At 42.9% G+C, this 11,792-nt stretch overlaps 1 protein-coding gene across 1 annotated transcript; it reads right to left on the reverse strand.

Annotated features, from left to right (window-relative positions):
• Positions 1-1,120: 1,120 nt before the first annotated feature.
• On the reverse strand, positions 1,121-9,955 carry LOC119384913 (uncharacterized). Its single transcript, XM_037652547.2, has 6 exons — positions 9,846-9,955; positions 7,112-7,215; positions 6,036-6,175; positions 4,074-4,141; positions 3,000-3,080; positions 1,121-1,378 (listed from the first exon to the last, which is right to left on the reverse strand). The coding sequence occupies exons 1-6, from the start codon at positions 9,865-9,867 to the stop codon at positions 1,254-1,256; spliced, it is 540 nt and encodes a 179-aa protein (XP_037508475.1). The 5' UTR covers positions 9,868-9,955; the 3' UTR covers positions 1,121-1,253.
• Between the last annotated feature and the right edge of the window lie 1,837 nt (positions 9,956-11,792).

An 11,792-nucleotide genomic window follows, 5' to 3' on the forward strand; every position in this document is an offset into this window, starting at 1 on the left:
GCGGGTCGTACCTTCTTCCCCCGTGCCATCCCTCCTTGCTTAGCTTCCAGCGCGCTCGTCGGGATGAGAGAAGAGAGAAAGCAATTAGAGCGTGCCACAAATCTCTGTAACTCCGCTCGTGCTTGACGGATTCTAAAAATTTTAGTGATGGTCAATTCATGAGGCAATAAACTCATTTAGCACCTTAAAGAGACACTAAAGAGAAACAATGAATCGGTTTAGATTGGTAAATTATACTTTGAGAACTATAATGTCGTTAATTTCACCATCATTGGTGTATTATTAGAGGAGAAAATGAAGCTCAAGGTCTCATTCTGAAATTTCGCGCCAAAACCTCCACGCCTAACGTCACGGATTTCAAAGTGTATTTATCGTATTTTGGAGCATTGGCTCAACAAAATTTCCTGAAACTTGGTATGTTAACTACATGGCCCCTTCAGAGGACAGTGTACTTCGTTTTTACCGTTTAGGAAGTACGTAGGCCCTAGTAGGCGCCGTCAAAATATGTGATATCACGGAGATCGTTGCGGAAACTTCAAGGTGGCGTTGCCACACACATTTCCCTTTTGCGCGATTTCTCCCTTACTAAGCGTCTTCTCGCAGCAGCCGCGGTGTTTTTGGTATCGTGGAGGAGTGTTTACTAATACGAGAAAAACTTTTTTGCTCTTTAGTGTGCCTTTAAAGGCGGACGAGCCCGTGCCTCGTGAAACGGACCCACAAGGCGAAGCATGTTGCAGTACAGCTTTCACATAGGTTTGGTACGCAGTCTGTTTTACTTCTTTGCACTCACGCTTGAAATGTTGGCTTACTAAACTAATTGATTTCTCGGCCCTGCTAACGACATTGTTTATTTGCTTTTTCCACGTTCCATTTTCAGAAAACGTGCACACCAAAATCTTTATACTTGTCATCTTTCCTAATATCTCGATTGTTTAAAACGGACCGATACCGTGAGCTCAATGAGCGCCTTTGTAAAGCTGATGCGAATTCACTTGTCAATGTTCGGAAAAAAAAGCAGGATTAGTTCAAATATCTATTGTCGACCATGTGATGGTATTTGCAGAGGTGAGAAGGTTACAACTCAGGCGACTGAAATAAATATTATTGGAAAATAAAAGCAGTGGAGCAAAGGCATCGGTTTAAAAGGGAATTCAAGTTTACGAGACGCCAGTGGTGAACAAGGAAATGTTTACTACCAGCGGCCTGTTACTCTGAAGGCCTGAGCCGATATACGTTTGATTTCAGCAGCCACGTCACTCGTCCCTGCAAAGGTCTCTGCTGTGTATAGGAACGCCAACACCACATATGTCGACGTAGTAGTCAATGCAGTTCTGAGGCACCGAGTTCTTCAGCTCTTTTCTGACCCAGAGGACGCACTCTGAAATATACAAGTCAGAAAAATATGTTAGTACACTTGGGCTCACGGGGTTTGACGTTCCAAAGCGACTCAGGTTATGAGTCACGCCATACGGGAAGGCTCTCGAAAATTTCGACCACCTGGTGTTCTTTAACGTGCACGGAAATAGCGCAACACGCAGACTTATAGCTTTCCGCCTCCATCGAAGTGCTACCGTCACGGGCAGGAATGAACCCACGTCTTTCGGGTCAGCAGGCGAGCACCGTTGCCTACTAACCGTACCGTAACCAGTAGGCCACGGTGCGGCGGCAGATGACTAGTGTAGAGCATGGCGAGATAGAGTGAATGATGGGAAAATTATAATAAGGCGGTATTTTTAAGCGTCTTGGAGCATCAAAAAAAAAAAAAAAAAAGATGGTGCAGAGTAATGTCTGCATTATAGGTATTACATTTCCTTCCGCTCTTTACATGTTGCGTATACGCCATACATGGCATATGGAAACACTGCGACGATTTCGCTCTCTGAAACCGTCTTTTGGCCCTGAGCACACAGAAAGATGCACATAAGAAGCAGAAAAAAAAACCGTATCCGAGCGGAATCTGTGCTCAAAATGAGCAGCTCCGCCAACCTACACCAATCAATTAAAGACTTAGTTTCTACTCGAAGCACCAGCTAGCTGCGGTTTCTTTGCTGTATTGGTATCACATTTCCTTCCGCTCTTTACATATTGCGTATGGTGTATGAAAACGCTGCGACCACTTCGCTCTCTGAAACCGTCTTTTGGCCCTGAGCACATACACAGATGTACATAAGAAGCACAAAAAGAAAGAACGATTGATCAGCATTCCAGAGTCTGCATCAAAATAACTGAAATCTATTCACTATCCCGTTCTGGTGTTCAGTCTTTCAATCTAGGGATGCATATGATACAGTTGTCAATGGTGAAATAGGAGCGTCCGCATCTAATGAAAGTAGCGTCTATACAACATGCGTAGCATATTGGGTTCACTGACATACTCATCATAACGGCGGTGATAAGAATTTTGTTAATGAGACAAGAACTTCACAAGATATTGAAGCACGAAACAGAATAAGTTTTCGTGTTGCGTTGCTATTAGTAATTCGTTTGAGCGTCATGTTCTGGTATGCCAGAGTATTGTTCTTTCCCACTTCAGCTCATAAAAATTTCATTCGGTGGTCCTTATATCTTTTGTTAATGAATGGTCATTCAGACGAAAACCTCGCTTACTAACGCGATATGCAATGTGGAATATTTGCGCAAACCACGCGAAGACACAACGAAAACAGTTCACAACAGTTCACAGCGCAGTCCTTGCGAACTGCGCTGGTCCTTGTGAAGTTTTTTAGTTGTGTCTTCGCGTGGTGTGCGCAAATATTCCACAATGCAGCCAAACCAACTAGCCCGCCTTTCCGTCTTATGGCGATATGCAAGCTTTGGGTTTAGCAAACAGAATGATATTCCACACAACAGCGCATGTCTATAAAAACGTGCGTTTTAATGTCCAAATATTGGGAAATACCCCTTGTTCAGCGTCTCAGTCGTCACACATGTCGCCGTGACTCTGTTATTTCCGAGATAATCTGTACCTCAGAACACATAAATGCTGTTGTTCAACTTACGATGCTTGTGGTATTCAATGTCCTCGACGACACAGTTCTCGTAATCGGTGTAGTGGAACACACCTTCCTTTGGAGTCGGATCTGGAAGGTGCGTAAGCAATTACGGTAATCTTTTGAGCGTGAGCAGTTTACAGCTGTTTTCAAATACCTGTATTTTATGCGCACTTTTGTAAAAAGCACCCCTAAAGCTTTTACATCATGTAGAGTGCAATACTCTTAAGTCTGTCGCAAGAGAAACATGATTGTAGCGCAAACATAACGTTCTATCATAGGCGTGCGCATGGGGAGGGGGGGGGGCAGGGGGGGGCGCCCCCCGTAGCCACCTAAGAGGGAGGGGGTCGCAAAGGTCCCTCATACTTTGAATTAATGGGGTGGGGGGGGGGAGGCGCTGCGATGGCCCTTCGCACCCCCTCCCCTGAAGGGGAACCCTGCGCACGCCTAGGTTCTATCTGAGCTTACAAACAGTACAAGCCCCTGTTCAAGAGTCATACATTGTTGTTGGCAACTTGTTTTTGGCTTTTGCTTCATGAGATTGCGCGTGGTATTCGAGGAAATGAATTCGTTCGATTTGAGACAAGTTGGAATGTGCTCCAAGACCTAAATCGTTGTAAATTGTACCTTCTCCGGCTTCAAGTATTTCCTAACAGTTGCATAATAAGAACAATAAATTTCATTCAAATGACACTCAGCAGTGTCATGTGATTAGATCCCACTACCTTCTTAGCCACCGGCTGCCCTGATAATTTCTGAAGAGTGACGATTTTTGTTGCTTCCAATGATTATAGAAAGCCCAAGTTGAACGTAGTCAGAAAGTGCAGAACTCAAAATGTCGGGTACTAATGCTTAGAAATAGTGATAATTAATAATATTTTATTCTTTCTTCAATAATGGTACTTAACTATATAGGTTTTATCTGCAATCTTGTCCACTTGTGTATTGTGAAATCGTCCTGCTTAACAGCTATAAGAATAAAATTTTCAAAAGGAATCAATTCCTTACGAAAATTTGCATAGAAGGTGTCTATGCCTTAAATGACATTATCTTGTGTCATGGATTTCCTGAAATTCAACTCACCATCGTCGAGGGTGAAAGTGAACTTCGGCGAGTTCTGTTCAGCCTTCACGTAGAACGGTACGGCTCTTCTGTACAAAAATTGACAAAGAAAGACTGAGAACGATCTCTTGATGTTAGAAAGAGTGCTAAAAATATTCGTGGATTAAGCGCAAACAAACTACCTGAAGCACACCACAGTTCCACATCTGCACTGGGAAATGTAGTTACAGTAATAGACATAGTACGCTTGCCAGTTAGCACTGGGCGTACTTTTTGCATTAGGTCGTGCTGCTCCGGACATTGAGAAATGGACATTGTGAAATTTTACCTCGTTGCATTTGCTTGGCGAATTTCGCCGCGTTGGTAATTCCTGCCAGTCACAGAGGCTGCAGCCACCAATTCCCATCTTGAATCGCCATCTTGAATTTTGATCCGGGACCAAGCCCCCCCCCCCCCTCCAAATCTTGTCGGAATATATTTCACAGTAGGGGTGGCGCTTGCTCGGGATTTAACGGCATATTACAATGACTTCGAATGCGTTATATCAGTAAGTTTTTTCTACTCTAATGCTTTCGAAGTATATATATAAGAGCCGGGAAAATACCTGAAAATTTGCAAATTTTTTGCTCGCGTTTATTATTGGTGGGTGTCCCGTGTTAGATACAAAGGGCAGGTACATCGCAAGAATTTGCACGGTGGTTGAGGTTGAATAGTTAATAAATACGCTACTATTTTGGCGGGATGAATGTTTGCAAATATTTGAGATCTTAAAGCATATAAAAGCCAACTCGTCGTGGAAGCTTGGCATTAAAGTGTGGTGCCGCACTGTTAAGCTCAAGGTTACGGGTTTGATTCCCGGCCACGGCAGCCGTAGTTCGACAGGGGTGAAATCACTTACTTACATAGATTTAAGTACATGTCTAAGCACACCACGGGATGAAAACTAATTCGGAATATCCCACTACAGTGCGCGTAGTAATCATATTGTGGTTCTGGCACGTAAAACCCCAGAAATTATTATTATCATACAAAAACTTTGACTGTTGACCTCAGCTTTTTGTTCTAAAGGAAGACACAGCTATAGCGACCGTTTAGACATTCATGTTAATTTTAAGATAAACAGTCATGAATGGCACAAATGGCCTCCGTTTTATGTTGCGTATGCTACCCTTCACACAATAATCACTTTTACTTTCTGTTTTTAAATAAATAGCTGGAGAACAATATCATCACTGAATAATCCGGGATGATGATGTGTCCGTCCGAAACTTTACAGAAGGATTTTCGGCATATTTCTGCGAATAAGCGAAATTGACTTTAGCTTGTTTTAGGATGTTATGCGGTCGTTGACAACGAAATACAATTGTTTGCGTGTGTGGGCTTGTGTGTGTGTGTGTGTGTGTGTGTGTGTGTGTGTTTGAGAGAGAGAGAGAGAGCGAGAGAGAGATTAGCAAAAAAAAAAGTGATGATTTAGAGTACCACACTATGTGAGACCGGCAGGCTGTGCCTGTTTTTCACGCACAAAAGTGCACTAAAGAGAGAGAGAGATGTTTCAGAAGGGAGAAACCAGTTGTGAAGTTCACTTCAAATATTGGGAGTTTTGTACTTAGCGTCAAGTTGTCAACATATCACACGGTGCTGCACCACCATATCTGCGTCGAGCGAGCAATATGCGCTTTCACGACAGGCAGTTTTAGGAGAAAGTGGGTGCCCTCTGTACAGGGTCAAGTCGCCTACTCTACGTACGCAAATATTTTAACGAAAACGTGCCTTCAGACCTGTAATATGATATGCCATCCGGTAAAATGAGCCGATGTTGAAAAGCGATCATTGCCCCAGGCTGCTTGCATGTTTGGGGAGAAAATAACGCATTATTCATATTCATCCTTTTGAGCAGGAAAACACAAGTGAATTCTGAAGCAGATAACGTTAAACGTCTGATACCGTCCGATAACGTTAGAGCCATATTGCGACGCAACATACCGAGCCACTGGAAAAAGAGCCTCATATGTTGCCGTTCTTGCGTCATTGTTGATTGCCTTACGCTCCGCTGTCCAGCAGTTGAAGAAGGTGTCGTTGTCAGAGTCGACGACCGCCACAGCATACGAGAAGCTTTGGATTACCTTGGGAAAGATATACGCAATAATATTAGCGTATTTATTTTGGATACAAATTCTGTAAAATGTCCGTGTGTGGCAATCGGTTGCCTACTATCTGTATAGTTAACGATGGGTATCTTAGCGCTCAAGTATTGAGCAATATGCGAAATCAGTTCTAAGCAAATACGAAAACTAGAGGAAGGTTCATAAACTGGAACAACTGTCATTCAGTCGAAGCCTACTAACATGTGGATGAAAATTTTAGGTCTCTTAATATTGTCAATCGTATTTGTGGCCGACGCTAACAAACACATACTGTCCCAACCAAGTTATTTTTGAAAATTTCCCCACCGGCTTCAAGGGGGGCCTAGGCTCTTTCAAATGTGATTGGAAATTAGTCATCCTCCGTCTCCGTTTTAAGTGAAAAGAAATGCACCTTTCTGAGTTCAAGCAAACAGTGCAGCCCAGCTTACAGACTGCTCCAGCCTTCTCGCCAGACACTATAGGCTAGACAACGGCTTAAGATATTCTACACTGTGTGGTCCTTTGTAAACACAAACTTCTTATCATCATCAACGTCATCACCACTCTGCTTTCCTTTCCCGCTTCTCCAACGCAGAGTAGCAGGCCGTATAAAGCTTTACCTGCGGCCGGCGCCACCGTCTTTTTGTAAACAAGTTCCACTCTGCTTAGCTTATTAAACTGGCTTATGAGATTAATGGCGCAACAGTCTTGCAATTATCTGCCTTGTATCTAGACATAATCTGCACACTCTTACTGCGATAGCTTTACTGCTAGTTATAACTATAAATAAGTTCAACTACAAACGTATATCCGAGGTCGCCCAGAATGCTGCTTCGGCAAATGTTCCATTCACAAGAGTGATTCGCCAGTTGCTGGGGAAATAATTGGGTGAGTTCTTAGCAGTTGCGCACTAAAAAATGTGAAGCTTTTACGCACCTTGAAGCTGTCTGCCACATCGTGATGCAGCCTCCTTGGTCCCGCAGGAGGAGCCAGGCGGCCAAAGACCATTGCAGAGTTGCACAGGACAAAGAGCGCCGCCACTGCGAAGATATATAACCAATATAATAATAATAGTAGTCGGGGTTTAACGTCCCAAAACCACGGTATGATTATGAGAGACGCCATAGTGGAGGGCTCAGTAAATTTCGACCACCTGGGGTTCTTTAACGTGCACCGAAATCTAAGTACACGGGCCACTAGCATTTTTTCCCTCCATCGAAAATACGGCCGCCGTGGCAGGAGATATAACCAATGGCGGCTCGTTCAACCAAGAGGCGAAGTAAACTGTAGGTATATTTCGATCTTAGAGGTGAAAATTCCACGCACAGGAAACAAAGCATGCCACTCATTTGTGTGAAAATGAAACACACTACAAAGGAAACATATTTCTGGCGATGGCGCCAGCTAGAGTTGCCTAGCATGACGGCGAGTAATCCTTCATTAAGCAGGTAGGTTTTAATGGGAAATGATTATATGCCCCATGGAGCAAAAAATAAGGCGTCCACCCGGTGAGCGTAGACATGAAGGCCTGGTGGCAAGAAACGCACGTGACCAGATGATGACGCCCCATCGGTCTTGGCGCCGAATCCGAAAACTGAGTTGACATACTTTCACAACATACCTGAATCACTAGCAGTACTCCCTTGGGTGACTCCCGAAATTGACTTGGCCAAATTAGAAAATTCATTTTACCCACGATCAAATCGGACCTTTTCCATGCTAGAATTCACTTGTATCGCAATTGAAATTTGGGTGGCCAGCCCTTCAACTTGACTTAATCCAATTCGAGCACATGACCAAGTGGTCGCGTTATGCGACAGTCACGTTACAAAGTTAGAATCTTTAGTTGCAAGGTCGCATGACTGTGTGATGACGTCTCGTACCTTCAAATACGAGTTATCAGTAGTTGCAATCCAGTAAGCACATTTTTATTGAACGACATATGACTCGCACGAGATATTTTATCAAGAACTTACCGCGAAATAGTTTGCGGGGGGTGGGGGAGGGTTCAGGGACCCCCTCCCCCCTGCCGTATTGACGCGTCTGGTGAATAAATATTGAGCTGGCATATCAGCGCTAGTGCGTAGGAATATGTGTGAGTAGACGTGGACATATATATATATATATATATATATATATATATATATATATATATATATATATATATATATATATATATATATATATATATATATATATATATATAGACTTGAGCCGACATAGGGCTGAAATAAATGCTCAAGTTGAGTAGATAGCACCATAGGCCGGCAAAAAAAGCGGAGCTCACTGAGACTCACTCAGTAAATATATTTTGCGCTTAGGGCTCACTCGGACTCTGACTCACCAAAATTTCCCTCAACCAGACTTTCTGAGACTCAGAGTCACAAAAATTTTCTCAACCGAACTCACTCGGACTCAATCTCACCAAAATATTACTCACCTGGGCTCACTGCGACTCAGAGTCACGACTCAATTTGAGTCTGAGTGAGTCGACTCACGAGTGAGTTTGCCGACCTATGCAAATATGTCACCCAGAACAACACGAAATGTGCAAACACAACACTTTCTAACAGTACACGAGTCACGAAGACTGGACACGAGTTGAGGTAAAGGTAAGGAAAATAGACTACGGCACGCGTGAAATAGATGATGGCACAATGGTTAGGGCGCTTGTTCAGCAAAGAAATATAAGTTCACATGTACATCATTCACTTTAATGCGTGGAAGTTACTTGATTCACTTTTTCTGAGGCAGCGTAGAATAACTATTTAGGATTGTTGATTACTAATCAGCTAATTTGGAATAGACGTATAGCCAGAGTCGTAGCTAATTCCTCACGCGGTGCTCATTTTAAGGAGGACGTATCTTAGAATATGCTATAATAATTTATATGAGACATGACTGCATGTATTCACTCCATAATATTGTAAACTGACACACTGTATAACACATTGTGTAACACTTGTGTCAATTTTATGCTGCAACTGCACGTGCCTAAACTGCTGTAGAGGGTCTTGACCTTCGTCATGTGCATTAAAACAATTCTAGACCAATCTTCCTTGGTCTGCAGTGCATACTGTGAAACGAAATAAAGCTTTTTGTATTTGTAGTATTTTAATTTACGACGCGTTTATTAATGCAACATCAAGAAATGAGAAGGCATAAAGAAAAATCTCTAGGTGCATTTATAGCTTGTATGACCTGAGTTCTATTAGAGCGGAATTTAATCACAAAGAGCCCTTTGCTACAATTTACTTGTATAAAAATAGTGCTTATGGGATCGAGCAATATATATACCGAGAATCATCACTGATATATCAATGAAGTACAATATTTAACCTTTCCTCCACAAGGTGTTCTCCAAGAATTAGGTACTCGAACACAATCAGTCCTTTAAAGCAAATGATCCAGCTATAAAAATAATATTTCTTTCCGCGCGCAATGATTCGTTGATTTGTACTGTCTGAGTGTTCTGTCTGAGTGTTTATTCGTATAACTTGATAACAATGTTATGAAGTATATTTTAAATACTTTTTCAAAGTGAGTTGCAATTACTTACGTCATTTCCACATTATTTTACATTTAATATAAGTTGTACCTCTTGCTATAAGCTTACTATTGAGACCGCAGTATCTATAATTAAGGGAGTAACGAGGAATGATGAACTTACAGTAGATGCGATTGGCTTCCATTTTCTGTAGCTGTGGTTGCTGACACGAAGCGTCGCCTGGGTAAGCAGTTCGGCGGTGAACAGGACTCCCTGTTTTATCGAGTAAGGTATGAATTCGCCCAGGGCTCAGTCTTTCTTTTAAAGACGGAAAGCGCCAGTTTTTATTTGTGTTTTTGTTCTGACGGCGAATCCGCCCGTACGATCTGCCAGTGACACCTCATGTTATCGCTTTCGAGCCACCGAACCGAAGGGGAATATCTCGGAGTTTGCGAAACAGAGACATCCCATATGCCTGTCCGCGGCAGATTAGCTCTTCCGGTGTGGTTAATGGTGGTTCGAAAGGAAACTTCACGCCTTTTTCCTTGCCTCTTGGCCGGTAGTCGGATCGGTTCGTTTTGATAGCTGCTTGAGTGACTGAGAAACGCCAAGGTCGTGAGGCTGGGGAGTGTGTCACCGTGAGTTTTTGAACGACTTTCCCTGTCTGGCGAAAGTCGTCTCGGAGCTGCATGCAGTCAAAACAAATAATGCAGTCCACGGGAAAGTCTACATGGTTGTAATTCACGGATAATTACCCTATCGGGTAGTTTGTTTCGTCAAGGCTGCATGACCGTCTGGCTCTTTCAAGCTCCAAACGTATTGTGTGGGCAGTTTTCACTGGCTTACACAGGATTAAGGAGGGAGTTTACTTCGTTTGCTGCTCTGTTGTTTCCTTACGTCGCGGTTCATAGCGTCTTGCCTGTACTGATGTTACGCAGTAGTAGTTGAAAACATTCCCTAGAATAAGGCTCAGAGCGTTCTTTATGATGCTTAAAAAACAGTGTAGTTGACGTTTGCCTGCATTGCTGCGGCCCGAAGACGTCGACTGGTCCGCTGCCAGCCCGGCGGAATTGCTGAGAAAGTTGCTGCGTACCTAAAGGCGGGCAGTCGAGAATGCCGATTTGGTATAGCCGTAAAATTTATGAAATGGTTTTCTTTACTAAGAATTTTTCATTGCGCAGTTATAGGGTGACCCACGATTCCTCGATATAAAACTGCTTAATTAGTAAAAGTGCTTTCCGGGCCACTTCGCAGTTGAAAATATTATATCGCTTGGCCAAGAACAATAATGCATTGTGGATCTTTGCACATTACGGTAAACAACGAGCAAGATAAGCGTAAACTCAGAGGAGACCTTGAGGTAAAGCGGTTTAGAGAACAGTGGCCGAGTTCACAAGGGTTCTCTTTCGTGAATTCGTTTTCACACTGGTCAACTGGTTTCGCTAATAATATGTTCCTCATCATGGCTGGCCGAAATATTTTCTCACAAAAATGTTAGCGCAAGGCACTTTTGTGAATACAGGTCCAGCTTCGTGAGCGGTAATGTTAGTTGCTCCGTAAGTGCCACATTCATAAATATGATCAATGATTGTTCTCAAATTTGATAAAAGTTATACACATTAGAATTGCCATCTGGTGTGATACAACGAGAAAACTCACATAAGACATTTACGAATAAAATAACGGTAATGCGCTGAACATGCTAGTAAACTGAAACCCAAGCCACCAGAAACATGTGTAAAATAGTTGACTTAGTAACGCACATTCAGGAACATTGTTCTCGTGAGTGTCTGTGCGCTTGCACAGAAAGTCGTTGCGTATAACAGCAATCCTACATCGCTCTATGATGTCTTTGGCGTCATGAACCAAAGCACAATTCGAACAACACGAAGCGATACAAGAGACCAAAGAAAGAAGACGGCGGTGAGAAGCGTTACTTACAACTTGCTGCTGTTTTGAAAATAACATATATGGCCATGTGAGCATACGATGTGCGATTTCGCAATGACTCATACACGTTGAAATGATGTGACTAAAAAGACGTGCTTCAATGCGCAGTCGCTTGCTACGTATTCCAAAAACGCATCTCCGTCTATGGTTACGAATCCCATCTGCAGTACTGCCACTTTG

Source organism: Rhipicephalus sanguineus, chromosome 3 (assembly GCF_013339695.2).
Source record: "Rhipicephalus sanguineus isolate Rsan-2018 chromosome 3, BIME_Rsan_1.4, whole genome shotgun sequence".
In the NCBI taxonomy this organism is placed as follows: domain Eukaryota; kingdom Metazoa; phylum Arthropoda; class Arachnida; order Ixodida; family Ixodidae; genus Rhipicephalus; species Rhipicephalus sanguineus.

What these genes read in the sequence shown, in the direction of transcription:
- LOC119384913 (XM_037652547.2), bottom strand. Translation starts at nt 9,867, where the DNA reads ATGGAAGCCAATCGCATCTACT. An exon ending in GCTCTTTTTCCAGTGGCTCG is followed by an intron (nt 4,142 to 6,035) that starts GTATGTTGCGTC and finishes ATTTTTGTACAG; the next exon opens with AAGAGCCGTACCGTTCTACG. An exon ending in CATTGAATACCACAAGCATC is followed by an intron (nt 1,379 to 2,999) that starts GTAAGTTGAACA and finishes TGTATATTTCAG; the next exon opens with AGTGCGTCCTCTGGGTCAGA.